This window comes from Gouania willdenowi, chromosome 15 (assembly GCF_900634775.1).
Source record: "Gouania willdenowi chromosome 15, fGouWil2.1, whole genome shotgun sequence".
NCBI classification, from domain to species: domain Eukaryota; kingdom Metazoa; phylum Chordata; class Actinopteri; order Blenniiformes; family Gobiesocidae; genus Gouania; species Gouania willdenowi.
The window spans coordinates 33,821,635-33,840,779 of record NC_041058.1 but is presented as its reverse complement, the minus strand read 5'-3'; the positions used below and the strand labels follow the sequence as shown (position 1 = coordinate 33,840,779).

At 37.5% G+C, this 19,145-nt stretch overlaps 1 protein-coding gene across 3 annotated transcripts in view; it reads left to right on the top strand.

The window, feature by feature from the left end:
- ncapd3 (non-SMC condensin II complex, subunit D3) overlaps positions 1 to 10,858 on the top strand; it is an 84,286-nt gene extending 73,428 nt beyond the window's left edge. For 2 of the 3 annotated variants that reach the window (XM_028468601.1, XM_028468600.1), the window contains exons 29-35: positions 1,728 to 1,880; positions 4,414 to 4,526; positions 4,906 to 4,955; positions 7,920 to 7,967; positions 9,823 to 9,885; positions 9,975 to 10,023; positions 10,522 to 10,858. In XM_028468601.1, coding sequence (XP_028324402.1) covers positions 1,728 to 1,880; positions 4,414 to 4,526; positions 4,906 to 4,955; positions 7,920 to 7,967; positions 9,823 to 9,885; positions 9,975 to 10,023; positions 10,522 to 10,579 — 534 coding nt within the window. In that variant the 3' untranslated portion in view covers positions 10,580 to 10,858. Of the gene's footprint in view, positions 1 to 1,727; positions 1,881 to 4,413; positions 4,527 to 4,905; positions 4,956 to 7,919; positions 7,968 to 9,488; positions 9,661 to 9,822; positions 9,886 to 9,974; positions 10,024 to 10,521 lie in introns of those variants that run through there. The other variant, XM_028468602.1, reaches the window with a different exon arrangement.
- The last annotated feature ends 8,287 nt before the right edge of the window (positions 10,859 to 19,145 follow it).

Sequence of the window (19,145 nt, the reverse complement as noted above, 5' to 3'; positions counted from 1 at the left end):
GACTTAGTCCTGTGATGCCTGACATCCGACTAGGTATGGACAGAAAATGTAAGATGAGGAAGAAAGCAGAGTTAGATTGGTCGCCGCCAGAACACACCCACAAAGAAGAAGTGGCAGAAGAACTTACTCATGGTAGAAGTGGAAACTTGGATAGCAGGCCAGATAAACGGTTTTTCCACGTCGGATAATCAAAGTAAGCTGTTTGTTGATGTTTTATTGCGGGATCACGTGGTGTCGCGTGAATACACCTGGCTCACAAGGCGCGATACGCTGTGTTGGAGCCAGGTGGAGATTGACGGAGGAAAACCGTGGTGCTGACACAGCGATACACATCTACAACAATGAGTGGCCCAAAGAAAAGAAGAGTCGACAGTGAGTGCTGAGTGTTTAATAATGAATGGACAAGTAAATACTTTTCACTGAAGTCCGGTCAAAGGCTGTATGCCTTATTATTTGCAAAGAAACTGTTGCGGTTTTAAAGGAATCCAACATCCACCGTCACTTTTCCTCCAAAAATGCTGCTAGTTATGCTAATAACCACTATTAACAAATTATGTTGGAGGGTTTTTTCATGCAAATACTTTTTATTTAACTGTCGATGAAGAAAGAGTTTTAAGAAGATTGGCATGAAATTGAAAATTTCATTCTGTCATGTCTCTATTCTCTACCACACACGTTGAGAATCACTGCTCTACTAACAGACCTGTCTCTCCTTAAATGTACAAATGTTTCTTTAGAATTGGGGCTAAATTTGGGTGAAAGTTGTAAATCTGTAGCGAATATGGTTGATTTTTTTATGAAGTTTTATAAATTTTAACTTTAGACAAGAAGAAGAAGAAGAATGTATGTATCCATCGGGTGCTGGCCCGACCCGTCTGTCAATTTTTAAAAGTCCATGTGACCCCTGAGCCAAAAAGTTTGCCCACCTCTGGGCTAGGGTATGTAGCTTCATTGAGAAGATTCTTAAAGAAGTACAATTATCTTGAGATATGTGTGTTTTTTTTTTTTTTATATCAAATTAATAGCAATTTTCCATTCATTCCATGTAATTTTAGGAAGAAATCCTATATTGGGATATATAACGTTATCAGGATATAAATCTACCTATATTGTGATTTAACATTTTCTCCATATTGCCCAGCTCTACTAACAAGGTAACCAAAAGATGAGAAACTAAATAGGTGATAGATAATATTTTTGTGTGTATTTTGAAGCTGATTTAATACATGGGTCTATCTGACCCGTTAGCATTAGAGATGCTTACAGAAAGCTAACACAAGAGGAAGGTTATGTTTTATTGGCTCATTTATTAAAGGCTCAGTAATTGTGATTAATTGTACTAGAACTTTATTAATTAGGAATATAATTTTCATTTATTTTAAAGGAAGAAAAAATACAATTTATTTGTATTTGGGAAAAATGTCGGCCACTGTAATTGTAATCAAAATATAATCAAACATGGATAATTGAAGACATAATCGTAATTTAAAAATGTAATTGACCCCAACTGTGTCCTCAGATCTTAGAGTGAGATATCAGGAAAACCTAATTTATCAGACCAAACTGACTCATGACTTAGCATGAGTCAGGCATTTTAGGCTGGAACAATCACAGAAATTGGCTGTGAAATCCTGGAGGGACTGATTATTGTTGGAAGTTCCTCTTTCTTAGTTTCTAAGCCTTTGAATTTGCCTCCAAAGTCTTTAAAAACGTGGCTGTTTTCTCAGGTGATGATGCAGGAGTACCGCAGCGAGGTCAAGGAGTTTTTTGCTGGAGACGAACAGTTGGCAGTTGAGGTGGAGTTTGCTCTGAAGAAGGCGGAGGAGGAGAAAGAGCTGCAGGAGCAGATGAGCAGCTGTGGCCTAATGAGTGACGGGCAGGTTTGTGCACAGTAGGATTCAATGTTCACCTCACATTCAATGGGACACTATGGTTCAGAATAAACCCTGACCACAAACTCACATCACATCTCTGAGCAGAGGGTTCACACTTCAGAGAGAGAGTGCAAGAAAAATCAGTTTTGTGTTTGTTTTTGATTCAAAAATCCATAGAATTTATAACTAATTTATATTTAAAATTTTTTTTAATTTTCAGCAACATGTGAACTAACCACTTGTTAATGGATTAGATTGGAAAAAATATACGAAATCAAGTGTTTTATTGTTGTTTACTCAAAAGCTGTGGGTTAATGAACTATATTAACTCAATTAGTGAATTATAAACTATTTTATTGTGTCTTTTGAGTTGTTCATAAAGCCACATTGTTTGTTTTTATGCCTCCATTTGCCAAAAAGAGAAAAAAGATGACAGTTAATCAATTGATCAATTACTCTCTTATTGACATTGTTGGTCAAGTTTGGTGCATTGCATTGTGGGATGTGGAGTCCCGTAGACGGATGCATAGAAGACATGTTTTTATTTCATTCTTACTGTGATTTCTTACGGACGCTTATTTTATTCACTGAAGGAAAAACAGTTTATTTTTTCTGAATTGATGAGATAATTTTTAAAGAAAATATTTTTAATCAATTATCTCATCAGTTCAAGAAAACAGAAAAATATTTTTTATAAAAAAAGAAAAACAGGGCCAATTGTTTTAATTTACTTATTTTCATCAATTCAGAAAAACCTGAACTTTTTTCTTCAGTGAATGCAATAGGCTTCCGTAATTTCTTGTTTCCCCGAAAAACTCTGACAAAGTGATTTCTTAACACGTTTCGTGTTTTCACGCGCGCTTGTGGAGCTGCTGACCATAGGCTGACAGGTGAGAGAGAGCGCTGATCACTTCTTCTCCAGCCTTATCATAGACAGCACCGCTTCTACGGTTTAAATGATCAACTTATGGAGTTACTAAAGGATGAGTTCACCCAGAATGTAGACGTATTCAAGAAGTTAACAGCTTTAATTTAGCCTCGCTAAATGAGGAAGTGTAGGACAGTCCTCTGCTGCTGCCGTCTCTCTGTAGCGGGGGAGGGGCTGCTGCCTCAGCTCTACAGACAACTCCATACAACAATTACAATATATACAATTCACACATTTACCCGTTTATTTTAAAACATACAAATTTTTTACAGTCATATACAATTTACGTATGTACATAAAGAAACAAATACTTAAGATACTTTTACTTTAATCAACAGATTTAAAGATTAAAAAATGTCCAAAGTTTCTACTGCTCTTATGTCTTATACTCCATGTAAAGAGGTCTTATATTAGTCTATTTTCTTTTTAAAGTGGTGCAATTTTTGTGGCTTTAGACTCCAATTACATTTATGTATATAATATCTTCCCTACAATATAAACAGGTTCACAATATAACTATTTTTATAGTTTCTGTTTCCACTGTATCCAGAATAATAATAATCTTTCTTAACTGGAACTGTTAATTCATTTGTCACATGACTGTTCGAAGGTTTGAGTTTGTTTTATTTAGTTTCACATCTACCTGTAGCTCTTTGTTTTTTAGACTGATGACAACTTGTTTAAAGTTTTATTTCAGCAAGTTTTACTTTTACAGTTACAGTTGGGGACCTTTGTAATTGAATACCCTAGTTACATTACAGCAACCAAATTAAACTATATCAACTAAGTGAATTAATAAAAATGGCCTGTGTAAAGGCTTTTTCAAATTAAAAAATGATCCTGTGAAATCTGTGACCTGTTGACCTGCACAACTCAAAGAATCAGAATTGAGAATCGTTTAGAACAGGAATTGAAATTTAGAATCGGAATCAGAATCGTTAAAATCAAAAGAATGTCCGACCCTAGTGATGCATTACGTTTAATCTGATTGGTCGGCTATGATGTGATGCATTTGATTGTTGTCTGGTCATTTCATTTTTTTGTAGTTTCACAATATCTATTGATCATTTAAAACAAAATAACAATAATTTACTCCATGACGGTTGGGTGTAGAAATGTAGCAAATTAATTTAAAACGTATTTAAAGAGTAACTAAACCCCTGCTTTCTCCTGACCTGCCACTAGGAGGGAATATCAAAAGAAGCAGTTAAAACACGCCCACTCTATACTATAAAATCTCCAATGAAAAATTTATGCTATGCTAACTAGCTACTCATTACTCAATAACGCTCTCTATTCACTCTTCTCTCAATTCAACCTACTCACAACAGATTGTAGAGCCTACAGGTGTTACTTTTTATAAAAGGGGCGGGGCTGACAGTGCTTGTTTGTGATGCAAGACGTCCCCAAACATCACATGATCTTGTTCTCAGCCAATAGCAAAAATCAATTGTAATATCCTGGTTTCAACCAGTGGAGGGCAGTAACTCTGACATGTTACAGCTAATTATGACAAATTTAAATAATTTGGCTGAAATGCAGATTTTGAATTTGTGTGTGTGTGTGTGTGTGTGTGTGTGTGTGTTTCTGTGATTGTGATGTTTCTTCCAGGCTCCAGTTCAGGGCTCTCCTCTCAGCTCCAGGCGCCTCCTGCCCAGGATCTTTGCCACGCCCCAGGCCCCTCGCTCAGACCCGCAGCCCACCAGACGAGCCCTCACTGACCTGTAGGTTTACAACATGTTCACTCCACCATTCACTGATATTTGGATCATTTCCGGGTTTGGGTTCAATCCGTTTGAGAGAGATTGTGAAAAGAAACCAGGAACAAATCTGTCCACTGGTCACTTTAAACATCAAAACATGCATGACAAACATTTCTGTGTCATGTTGGGTCCTGAGTTTACATTTTAAAGAGAAATGTTCATTGCATTTTTTTGTTTGAGAATGTGACTTAGATGTTTTTTTGTCCCAATTTCTGTGATCACGGAAAATCTCAGTCCTTATATAATCATATTCATATACTTGGTCTTAAATATTCCAGAGCTTTGTTGTCACTCTTAATTGTGCATTTACGTGTGTGTGTGCGTGTGTGTGTGTTATTAGGCGTGCAAAGAAGCCCATCTCATCCAAATCCATTTCCCTGGAAGAAACAGGTACGACACACTCTCTGTCCTGGTTTTTATTGTAGTAAATGGAAGCTCTGTGTTTTCACTGCATTTTAGTGCAATAACTGCTTTTCTTTGGATGGTTTTTATGCTTGGGAAATAGCCCAGAAACACAAAAATATGATGGAAAACATCACTTTCAACACGTGTTCACACAATATTTAATATCTACCAGTTATCAACAAAAAAATCCCATCAATGAAAACATGCTGACGCAGGGTTTTTCCAACTTTGTAGTTGTCTGAAAAGTCTGGTAAAAAAAAAACAACATATATTTAAATGTGTAGTAGTAATAATTGTAATAGTTTTTTAAACTAAATGTTTTTCTAATTATATTTAAAATATATGTATATTTTATTTATTGGCTTTGCACAATTAAAAAAACAATACATCATATCACATATATATACATACACCGCGGGAAGAGGCAGTAAGCTCAAAGAGCTCAAATATTTATTTATTTTTTTCAAATGAAAACACAATCTAACAACTGTATTCTATACTTTCACTTTCTCAAATATACTGTGGGTACGGAAAGTATTCAGACCCCTTTAAATTTTTCACTCTGTTTCACTGCAGTCATTTGCTGAAATCAAAAAAGTTCATTTCATTTCTCATTAATGTACACTCAGCACCCCATCTTGGCAGAAAAAACAGAAATGTAGAATTTTTTTGCAAATTTATTAAAAAAGAAAAAGTAAAATATCACATGGTCATAAGTATTCAGACCCTTTGCTGTGACACTCATATTTAACTCACATACTGTCCATTTCTTCTGATCCTCCTGGAGATGATTCTGCTCCTTCATTGTAGTCCAGCTGTGTTTAATTAAACTGATTGGACTTGATTAGGAAAGGCACACCTGTCTATATAAAACCTTACAGCTCACAGTGCATGTCAGAGCAAATGACAATCATGAGGTTGAAGGAACTGCCCAAGGAGCTCAGAGACAGAATTGTGGCAAGGCAAAGATCTGGCCAAGGTTACAAAATAATTTCTGCAGCACTCAAGGTTCCTAAGAGCACAGTGGCCTCCATAATCCTTAAATGGAAGATGTTTGGGACGACCAGAATTCTTCCTAGACCTGGCCATCCAGACAAACTGAGCAATCGTGGGAGAAGAGCCTTGGTGAGAGATGTAAAGAAGAACCCAAAGATCACTGTGGCTGAGCTCCAGAGATGCAGTAGGGAGATGGGAGAAAGTTCCACAAAGTCAACTATCACTACAGCCCTCCACCAGTCAGAGCTTTATGGCAGAGTGGCCGACGGAAGCCTCTCCTCAGTGCAAGACATATGAAAGCCTGCATAGAGTTTGTCAAAAAACACATGAAGGACTCCCAGACTATGAGAAATAAGATTCTCTGGTCTGATGAGACCAAGATTTAACTTTTTGGCGTTAATTCTGAGTGGTATGTGTGAAGAAAACCAGGCACTGCTCATCACCTGTTCAATGCAATCCCAACAGTGAAACATGGTGGTGGCAGCATCATGCTATGGGGGTGTTTTTCAGCTGCAGGGACAGGATGACTGGTTGCCATTGAAGGAAAGATGAATGTGGCCAAGTAAAGAGATATCCTGGAAGAAAACCTCTTCCAGAGTGCTCAGGACCTCAGACTGGGCCGAAGGTTCACCTTCCATCAAGACAATGACCCTAAGCACACAGCTAAAATAACAAAGGAGCGGCTTCAGAACAACTCTGTGACCATTGTTGACTGGTCCAACCAGAGCCCTGACCTAAACCCAATTAGGCATCTCTGGAGAGAACTGAAAATGGCTGTCCACCAACGTTCACCATCCAACCTGACAGAACTGGAGAGGATCTGCAAGAAGAATGGCAGAGTATCTCCAAATCCAGGTGTGAAAAACTTGTCGCATCATTCCCAAGAAGACTCATGGCTGTACTAGCTCAGAAGGTGCTTCTATCAATACTGAGCAAAGGGTCTGAATACTTAGGACCATGTGATATTTCACGACAAGAAAGACTTAAAGAAGCTCTGTGCTAACGCGTGTAATTGCAGAACCAGGAGATTCTGATACATTTTTCTCTGATTGTTGTAGCATGAAAAGCTTGAAGATGTGGATGTGCTTTTGTATTTGCTAAAATGCACAATCTTGAAATTTAATGTCCTGAGTGTTGGTTATCATTTATTATAGAAAAGTTACTGAAATCTATCCCATCGAGAAAAATGAATAAACAATTAGAATTACCATTTTTTTTAGCTAGGAAAATACGAACCAAGCACAAATTTAATCACAGCAATTCCAAACAAACAACGTTTGACCAAAGTGCTGTACAATTCAACATTAATGTCATCATTGGAATAATGACTAATCGGTTAGACAGGAAACTAAAAATAGTTTGTTTTTATTGTTTTTTTTGTGTATTTGTTTGTCATTTTTGTTGTTTTGTATGTTAAAGTGTATTTCTGGGGGGTTTCTGTAATTTTGTGTGTTTTTGCTGTTAATTGTTTGTATTTTTATTTTTCAGTCAATATTTGTTTTCATCTTGTCTTTTTTGAGTTATTTTGTGGGTTTTTCTGTCCTTTTTGTGTATTTTTATGTAATTTTGCATTTATGTGTATTTTTTAGTTATTCATTTTTTTTGGGTTTTTGCCGTCGTCTTGTGTATTTTTGCTGGTTTTACGTGTTTTTTTGTCATTTTATAGATTTTTGGAGTCATCTTGAGTATTAGAAATGTAGAAAGGGATGTAAAACTTCTGGTAAATTTCTACAGGAACTTCAGCTCTTTAAAAAAAAACTATCATGTCCAAACATAAATATTATCATCCATTCAAAATTATACATTTAAAAAACTACATTTTGACACGGGCTGCATAATGTTATTGTTATTTGAATGAGCTGTACTTCTGTAGGGTTTTTATTTTGAAACTTTTCCCAGTGTTTCTTCTTTGGTTGTTATGACTGAGTTTGGTTGATTTTTTTCTGTTTCCAGTGATGCCCAAAGGGGCTGTGACTGACCGGGCCATCAGCACGCCTAAAGGTACGCACTCAGTACTCACTCAGTACATGCTCAGTACGCACTCACTACACACTCAGTACGTGCTCACTCACGACACACTCAGAATGTGCTCAGTACGCACTCACTAACGTGCTCACTCACTACACACTCAGTACGTGATCACGCACTACACACTCACTTCACACTCAGTATGTGCTCACTCACTACACACTCAGTACGTGCTCAGTACTCACTCACTACACACTCAGTACGTGCTCAGGACTCACTCACTACACACTCAGTACGTGCTCAGTACTCACTACACAGTACGTGCTCACTCACTACACACTCAGTACGTGCTCAGTACTCACTCAGTACGTGCTCAGTACACACTCATACGTGCTCAGTACACACTCACGACACACTCAGTACGTGCTCAGTACACACTCACGACACACTCAGTACATGCTCACTCACTACACACTCAGTACGTGCTCAGTACGCACTCATTACACACTCGGTACGTGCTCAGTACGCACTCACTACACACTCGGTACGTGCTCACTCACTACACACTCTGTACGTACGCACTCACTACACACTCGGTACGTACGCACTCACGACACTCAGTATGTGCTCATTCACTACACACTCGGTACGTGCTCAGTACGCACTCACTACACACTCACTACACACTCGGTACGTACGCACTCACTACACACTCGGTACGTACGCACTCACTACACACTCGGTACGTACGCACTCACTACACACTCAGTATGTACGCACTCACTACACACTCAGTACGTGGTCAGTACATGCTTGGGCGGATTCACTAAAGGTTTAGTGGTATTAAAACGTGTTCAAACGTCAATCTACACACTAATAAGGGCTACAAACTCCAAGGAATTATGACTGCATGTCTTCTGCGCGTCACAATGCGCCAACAATCCATTTAGTGCGTTTTCCTCTGATGAATATGTAAAGTAGGCGGATCTCATAAGGGGCACAAAAAAATAGGAGAGGGAAATGCAATACAATTCATCAAATCAGAAAATATTTGCGGTGAAAATAGTACGACTCAGAATCAGGTGCAAACTCACACACAGAGATCATGGCTGCACTGAATGTCGACACAAAACACAGCGGAGATGGAAAAAAATGCTCCAGTTTGGTAAAACAATAGTCCATATTTAACAGCCACTGAGCAAGAAAATGCAGAGTAAAGTGTGTGTGAGGGAGAAAAACAGATGCACACCCACGGCAGTGCGTGTGGAGAGAGGACGCTGTGCGCGGAGCTCGATGGATGTCGCTATGGACATCCATAGCGACATCCATAATTCTCGTGACACGAAAATTTTGATCATCAAATTCTCGTGTCACGTTGATGGAAGGAGCATCAGGCCATAATCAGCTGTTTAAAAAAAACAAAACTTATTTTTGTTTGTTTATTTAGTTTTCTACATTATTAAATGTTTGTGCAGCAGACGGAGAAGTCCATCTGCCTCAAATTTAACTTCCTAAAATGCCATTGTGTGTTTCTGTGTTCTCACCTCTCTACAGTGAACAAGCAAAACACACATTTAAATAGGGCCGTCTGCACCACTTCTGCACGTGTGCTACTCATTGCTGCAATTTTAGTGAATTCCTTGCAGCAGGTGAGGAAACTGCATCACTAAAGGATTTAGGGACGCAACTGTTTTACCACCATTTATTTCAAATCTTAGTGAATCCACCCCTCCACACTCCCTCCACACTCCCTCTACACTCAGTACACACTCAGTAAACACTACGCACTCGATACACACTCAATACTAAACGGTGAGAATCCTTTGAACACAACTAAAGATGATGGAATAATGATGTTTCCATGGTAACTTCTCATCATGTGACTCAGGAATCAACATCAACCTGACCTTTGATGAAGGACTCAGTGCCGTGTTCAGTGATCATGGAATGAGTAAGTTAGCATCATTCCATCGTTTGCTTTATGTCTGATTGAAACGCTCGTTTCCAGCTGTTCTTAATGTCAGTGTCATGTTCCCACAGGTGGTGCTGGGGAGTCCGGTGCTCTTCATGTGAACTCAGAACAAAAGCAGTAAGTAACCTTTGAAGTCAAATTATGGATCACTTTTTACGGAGACCTCTTTGCTTTCTTTAGTTGTGTCAGAAAATGAGTGTTGAAAATTAAAATGCAATTTTGATTATTTATTACCAATTTGATTATGAGTTAAATAATGCGACGACAAATTAAATGCATTAGTCTTTCTGCTAATGCATTTAAATTTTCGAATTTTCCATTTCAAATTGAATTTTGGTACATATTTGCTGGGCCATCTTTTGAAAATGAAAACTTCAATGTGATTTCTTTTATCATTTTAATTAAGTTACAAAATGAACAACCTTGAAGAAGAAAATGAGAATACAGTTTAGATTATTTAAAAAATGTAGCTATATTCTGAAAATGATAATCCATTTTAAATGTATTTATGGTACAGATATGCTTCCATATATTATGAGTGTTTTAATGATGTAAACAGAATGAAGAATATTTGGTTATAAATCAATCACATCTCTGTTCCCTGTCTTTGTTTAGTGCTTCTGGGCCTAGACAGTGGAAGGTACGTTCTCCTCTCTGTGGAACCAAGAGATGATCCAGACGCTAGTGACTCACACACACACGTATCCTAACCATTGATGTTAAACTACACACTGTGTCTTTATATGTGCTTCATTCATTTTGTTTGCAATGTTTTACATTCGCTGCTCATTTGTGACGTTGACTCCAAATTAAATAAAGATCAACTCAGCATTTCTCCACCTGTTTGTTAAATTCTTAATGAGGTGTGTGTGAATTGGGGTCAATTAGATTTTAAAATTACAATTACGTCTTAAATTTTTCATGTTCAATTACAACCGAATTATGATCACGTGACCGGCTTTTTTTCCAATTAAAACTAAAATCGTTATTCTTCCTCTAAAAAGTCAATTACAATTACATTCTCAACAAGTAAAGTTTAATTAATCACAATTACTGAGCCTTTAATAAATATGCTCATAAAACGTAACCTTCCTTTTGTGTTAGCTTTCTGTTAGCATCTGTAATGCTAACGGGTCAGTACAGCTTTGAAGCATCCATCTGTGAAACAATCTTTTTTTCTGCACAACAACAATGATTATCCTTATCTTTGATACATGGATTATGTAAATAGATCCACTGGGTCTGTTTGTGTTTCACGTTCTCTTGTTACCCGTGTGCTGATCTGATGTTGACATTAACAGTTGTTTGTTAATAAAAGCAATGTTTACCACTAAAACAAACATGTCATTTGTATGAAGAAAAATTAGGTTTTAACAGTCGGCTCTGATATAAATATATCTGAATGTCTGTTGGATTCAGGTCAAAGCTTGAAGGTTTCATAACTGCTCTGTGTTTAAAACCATATCAGCACCACTAAAAACCAAAACAGAAATATTTGGCTCTTCTTTTTATTCCACGTCCTCCTCTACACCTGCTCATTCATTCTTCAGCTCCAACTGCATGAAAACTTTAAGACAAATGTGAAAATACTCATGCAGGTCATTTCAGAGCTGGAATCTGATACAGGTCATATTCTAAATGCTACTGTGAACGACCAAGAATTGAGCGTTAAGACTTGCAGCCTATGGATCTTTTTTTATTGATCCTGCCCTATCCTTTAACTGATTAGTATGAAGCTAGTCTCACTCAGCGTTTTGAGTTTGTTATACTGTAGATATACTTCACTCTTAAACATCTGTTTAAGTTTAATTCACATTCATCAAGGCAGTGGGAATGAAGCAACAGGGAGCTTGGACAAGATGGGAGAATGCGGTCCAGAGGAAAGTGACTTGGGCTGAGCTGTGGAAAGCAGAGTCTCACCGCATCAAATTCCTCATCCAGGCAGTGTATGACGTACTCCCAAATCTATCAAACCTGCACACATGGGGCATAGCAGAGACATCAGCATGCTATGTGTTCCAAGCCAGGAACCCTGGAACACATCCTCAGCTGTTGCACCAAGGCACTTGGAGAGGGCTAGTACCGCTGGAGGCATGACCAGGTTCTTAAGACCATCGCTGAAGTTATCAGTAAAGGACTTGTGTGCGCGAAGCGGGCCTGACCCTCCAAGGACACCATCACCTTTGTCAGAGCTGGGGAGCAGCCAACCCCGGCCAGAAGAACCTCTGCAGGAATCCTGACCTCTGCAAAAGACTGGCAGCTGTTGGTGGATCTTGAACATCAGCTGAAGTTTCCCGGCCACATTGCAGTTACCACCCTGTGACCAGACATTGTCCTTGTGTCTGAGACCAGAAAGCAAATAGTGCTGTTGGAGATGACCATCCCACGTGAAGATCGCCTGGAAGAAGCCTTTGAGAGGAAGCTTTCCAAGTATGCCGCACTGGTCAGTGACTGTCAGCTGGCTGGTTGGAGAGCAAGGTGTTTCCCAGTGGAGGTTGGATGTAGGGGTTTTGCAGCCCGTTCCCTAATCAGAGCCCTCAGCTGTTTGGGCATCGAGGGAAAGAGAAGGAGGAGAGCCATCTGCAGTACCACGGACGCGGCAGAGAGGGCCTCAAGATGGTTGTGGCTCAAAAGAGAAGAGCCATGGAGTCAGGGTAGCTAGCTAGCCATCTGGACACAAGCCGGGGCCTGATCAGCCACGGCTGGGTCACCTGGAGGAGGGCATATAATGTTGAAAGTCCCAAAACACCCGATGAGACCAGGCGCATAACTGATGATGTGTCCAGAGGCATCAGTAGATGTATGTACACATAGTTCCGCCTTTAGCTTCAGTAGAGTTTGATCATAGATCAGCTGCAGCGTTAGTTCACACATTCACTTTTAGCTCATATTTCCTTCATCTGATGATCTGACGACGAGTGTCACTACAGTGAAACAACTTGTCCTGTACGTGTTTGACTTTAACGTGCAGCTGATTGACTGAAACCAAGAACAAAAACTTGTAAATGAGGTGTAAATAGTTACATATTAACTGATGTTGATTAATTTGTCACATGCCAAAATTGGCCAAAATTTGCTGCAAGAGCTTTCGTTTGTCCCAATGAATAATCTGTATGTAAGTTTCAGTGAATGACCACATAGATGTAGTAAACTCTGAACCCTATACTTCACCTAGTGGACACATTCTGCTGTGACATGTACAATTATTTTCGAGCAATGCAATTTTGTGATTGGCCAATGTGTGGATTTTTGTGATTGGCTGTTTCAGTCATGTGGAAGTATGTCTAGGCATCTGAACAGGAAGTAAGTCACAGTTTAGGACTGCTGGAGCATTTTAAGTTAGAAAAACAGCAAAAATTTTCAAATTAAAAAACACTTTAGCTTACAGTAATGTATTATTATTAGGACATAAACTGTAAATATATTTTTAAAAAGAAGATTTAAAAGCTACTGTTTTTTGTTGCCTTTTACCCCAATTATTACTATTACACGTATTTATTTATTTATTTTTGATCAAAGAATATAAATATTCATTGCTGGCTCATTGAATATTTTGTTTTCAACTTTTAAAAATTATTCCACAGCTTTACTATATAATACTGAAATTTACTCATTTGCAATTCTATAACAAAAAATAATTATTATTCATTAGATTCATTAGATAATTATATCAAATGTAATTTTAGGACTTTAAGTTTATTGTGAAGTGAAATGATTGTATTTATTTGACTCCTTACAACGCTACCTACACTAAAAAATCAATAATGGGCTTTAGGTTAAACAAAAATCATCAAAAAAAAACTTTTAATAATGTGATATATACAACCATAACAATATTTGCCCTAAAAAGCAAGACTTCTCAATCTAAATAGATTTTAGTGGATGAATGAATGAAATAATAAACACAGACAAAAATACAGTAAACTCGAACAGTTTTAATGTGACAACTGTGGGAAAAGAAATTAAAAATATCCCTGGCCAAAATAAATACATGAATTGGGTTTTCATCAACATAGTGTTTATCATGCAAACTATGAAATCACTAAATTCAAGTCTGTAGTTTTTCTTTTAAAGTGATCCTATAGAGCTGTAGTGAGTTTGTGCTTCCTCTGAATTCCTGTAATACTGGAGCATCTGTGGCTCTGTTCCAGAGGTCACCTATGAAGTAGATTATAAATGTGAGCGCGTGTATAAAAAAATACACGTGTGAAAAAAATGTAACGTCACAAATGATGGAAAAACATTTATAGACTGATATTTACAAATAAAGTTACAGCTATGGGAGGCCGTTTAGGAAAAAACACAGTGAAAACTATGGGTTTACACATTAGATGGCGCACTCGTACATTGAAATCCTTTTTTTTTTTTTTTTTTTTTTTTTTAATACATTTTTTGTTGTTTTTTTTAAAAATTTAATTACTTTTTAATTTACTTTTTTTTTTTTTTTTTTTTTTTTTTTTTTACAGTGATAAAGATCATCAGATATGTTTTTTCACAATGAAAATGCGTGTCTGAATTTTTAAAAAAATAAAAACATTGATGTGACCAGAAAGAAGCTGTTGAATAACAACACTTTCATTGTTGTCATTGCTTGTAACCTGTATGCAGGTCATCAGCAGAGCAACAAAAGTAATTATCAGCAAACAAAAGCCAGTTGAATCACTGCAATAAGCAGGTCATTTATGAACAAAAATAGTCATGGAGAGTGATTTACATTAGGTAAACACTATGTGGAGATGAGAATCTAGAGCTGATGCAGTGGCCAAGAGGTTAATGTATTTTAAAAAATCTTAATTTTTATGAGACAGTTCACATACATGTTAATTGTTTTATTGCTTCGTCACATTATACAGATTGTAGTGACATGGATTATTCTGACTGCTCCTTTTTAATTATTTAAATGTCATAAAGATATATGAGAACAGAATTAATGTCATCCAATTGCAAATTTCACTCAGGGATCAATGGTTTACTGAATCTGATCAGGTTTATTGATTGAGTTTTGATCAACTTAATTTAAATTCAGCTAATTTAAATGATCCTGATGACATCATTCCAGACCGTAATACTTAAACAACAACAAATGGATGGTCTTGTCCACAGCAACAAACATCTTTATCCACAGATGTTAACACAGTAAAGTGGTGGTTCTGTATTTAGGAGTCACTGATGATTTGCGTAGTTCTTTGAAAGTTTAGACACAGGAAACATTTCCCCATTAAAAAATGGTCCTTTTCCTCATGGTGACGGCATTTCATTTGTAGGGCCCAAAATAATCATTTCTGATTGTTGTCCCAAAATCCCACGGCACACCTGGACTTGCCTCACGTCACACCAGTGTGCCATGGCACACCGTTTTGGAACCACTGTCGTAGAGGTTGGCTTTGACCCGCCTGGCCACCTCTCATTGGTCAGCCCGTATACGGGCCCGTACACGTACTGACCAATGAGGAGAGGGTCTCGACTCACAGCCACAGGAAGGTCCAGGGTTTCTGTGCAGTGCAACTGTTCCGTCTGACAGTTAACATTATAAGGAAGAGTAAGCCAGATATTTTCCTTATGGCCTCACTGCCACGGGCCCTTTAGAGGTCACGTGCCCATGGGCAATTGCCCAGGGGCCCATATGGTTAGTTCGGCCTTGCACAAACCCAACAGTCTGACGAGGGGGCACAATTGCATGATGCAACATTCTGTGTAATAAACACAGAATGTCCCGACTGTTTGTTTTATAAGACCTTCATCAGCTGCTCAAACACGCTTCATTTGTACAGAACACTTTCTGACTGCCGTAAAATGGCCCCCCAACTGTCGTAACGCTCTGATGTCTTAAAGAGACAGTACACAAATACTCAGTTACTATGACATCTCCCCTTTTTTAGTTTTACTTCCCTTAAGTAAACCAAAAGCATAAACTTTCCCATGAAGAACAAAACTATTATGTGGGAATCTGAGTGAAACATTGATTAAACAACAATGAAGGACATTCACCCTCAGTCTTTAGTAAAACTGAAACTCAACTCTAGTTGCTAGTAGGGGACCCCGACAGACGGCAGATATCAGTGACACAACTTGAAACCCCACGGACACATTACAGTGATATGTCAGGAACCTCCCTAATGGGGCCCCACTACTACCAGTCCCTGCATCAACATGCTGATGTTATCAAACACACACAGATCAAATGAAGCAGACATATCATCAGGGCTCATGAAAAGAAGAATAAAACAAGAAGAGGATGAAAATAAAAACATGATAGTGGTAAGTGAGAATGTGTAAGATATGTGTTACATTATAAAAAAGTTAGTCCCAGTTAGTCCCAGTCACTTTGTCCCAAACTCCCAGTCATCCACCAGCACCAGAAAAGTTAACTGTACATTTAAGTCTGTGTAAAGTGAATTCAGCCATTTACTTCTAAACACATTCATAAAGTGTGTTTATATGTATTTATTAATCATTCAAAATTGACAGTGTGGTTAACAACAAACTTCTGTGTTATGATAAACTTAGAGCAAATATTTATTCTGACTTATTTTAACAGTTTTATGTTAAGAAGTAATCCAGCTTTGCTGACACATCATAAGTCTTGTTATCAATGTCTGTGTACATACTGTACATTCATAGACACACAATAAGTTAGTCATTTGCTGCCAATGATATTTTCTCCCAGAATAAAGTGTTTGTTGTCAAATGGTAAAACTGATACATCTATAAATGTTACATTAAATAAAATGTTAACATGAAGTATTGAAGATGTTACTGCAAATTAACGTTCATTAATTATTCCATACATATCTCAATGTTTAGTGTTTGTGTAACATGTACATTTCTTTACTTTACTTTATGTAAACCAACCAAATACATTGTGTTCCTTTCTTTTTTCTTCCTCGAGGTGCTTTGTTGAAGTTTTTTGGATCATCACCATGACAACATCAACAAAAGACCTCTCTACATGAAAGTAGGAACTTATTTAGTTTAACTTTTTAAAATACATTTTAAAGTTTAAAATATATAATGGTAGTGTAGGGGAACAAAGGGTAATTAATATTCAAAAATATTAAGTATTAATTTTATTATGTTTGTTGCCAGAGGTGCCATCTAGAATTGAGTTTTTAAGTGTTCTAGATCACTTTTATTTTATTTAATTGTTACAGTTCCCTGTTTTTTTAGTGGGTTCTTGACGTCAGAATAGAGGTTTAATAAAAGTTTAAATGTCAATAAAAACACAGCGTTTACAATATGTACATGTTTATTGTACAGGCTTATTAACGTGATGATTAATTAGGCAGTTTCACAGTTATTTTGACTCATTGGTATCACACAAAATGTACATTTTAAACACAGATGTATGGTATCTACACATTCTGAGTGTTTTAGATGTTTGTGTGATTTTTGGATTTATAGGTTTTCTAACGCTCTGAGGAGGAAAGAATGAAAATGGAAAGTTGCGGGTGCCAAAATAATCTGAAATTAAAAAAACTTTACCAAAATGAAATGGATTATGAATCTAGAATTTTCGATTGAGAGAATTTGTTAAGTTATAAACCACCTTTCTGCCAGTTTACCCTATGAATAGGCGTGATGATGACGGCTCCTTCTGCGTAACCAACAGTGTGTGGGAAAAAGCTTTTCCTGGCGCTTTGTACGGGCGCGCTGGGATACTGTCGGCCTGGGTGGGTTCTGGTTCTCCTACACGACACCACTCCTGGACGTCAATGGGTAGTTTAACAAGTTCTCAAATCAAAGATGCTAGAGTTCGTTTAACGGTTACTCATGGGAAGCTATAAAAATTGACTGGCTCCAAAATGGGAAAAAGCTGTTTGGCTAATTTCAAAAATGGAGATAAAACTTAAAGTTTGTCGTTGTGGAAGTGGTTTACAGCCACTTCCTGACTGGAGAGAATTTCAATCAATTTCTCAAAAATTCTGCATCACTAAACTGAAAAACTTGTGACTGTTTAAGTCAGAGGCGAAGAAGAGGATTGGATGAGAGAGAGTAAGAGCTAGAGCTGTAAGTAGTGGAACTGGGCGTGATAAACATGTCAGGAGGTTATCTGATTGGTTAAAACACATCTGCAGTGCTGGAGTGAGTGGGACCTGATTGGTTGGCAGAAAGAAGCGGGAGTCTTAACTTTCCTGTAAAGAAGACAAGATGGTGGGGCCGTCCCACATGTGCTTTTTAAACAAAGAGTCATAAAACTAGATAGGGTGTGTCTAGCATGTTAGCTCTAAAATGGAGGATGGGTGTGTGACGATTGTATGAACCCTTGAAAAATGACTTTCAATTGATTATCCCTTAAATGACTGATTTGAATTATTTCTAGCTTTAAGCATAACAAAAGAAGACAAAAACACTTTGATCAATGATCATGGAATATGAAGAGTTATAAACATTTCCCTTGAAAGATGATTACATTAGTGATTAAACATGTCAGATAGAGGCAAACGATGAGTCTCTTTCCTAGAGAGAAAAAACAGTTAAAGTCTGGGTCCCATGTCTGAAATTCGTTTAAATCACAGTTCTGCCTTTAAAGCATTGGATGGTGTTTGGATTCTTTATTTTTATTACATTTTCTTTGGTTCTTTTTCCGTTGTCTGTTTTTGAGTCATAAAAATGTGATAAAATTCCGAATGTGCGACAGTGTTTTTATTGCCTTTTTGACATTGACCAGGGTTCCCTACAGGAGCTATCTGATTTAATATGACCACACAAATGTGTCTTCAACAATTGCTTCTTATATTATTTTCTTTCTAACAATATCAACCTCAGATCATGAGGGGGGTCTTGAAGAAGAAGAGTAGGACATGATGGTACCTTCATGCAGCAGCAGCATCGCAGCACAGCATTCCATCACCACCTCCTCACCACCCCCATGACACCACATCACCAGAACAGAAGGTACTCAAATAATAGCAAATCAATTAATATCAGATGATCCTGTGCTGTGGCCAAAAGCTATCCATGACAAAGCTCAGTGTCAAATTGTGAGAAAAGAACCAAATAACAGACATGGACTTCCATGAAGTTGAGAATCGGAATCAGATACAGAACTGTTAAAATCCAAACGATGCCCAATCCGAGCAAAGCGGAAACACTCTGTGGTGTGTAGGTGACCAGTCATGTCATTTCTTGGCAGAAATACTTGTAGTTTTAATATTTTAGTTAATTTTATACAGACACATTTTTTCTCCGTCAAATGTATTTAAAAAAAACTAAAATTAAAGAGAGAATGTTATTTACCT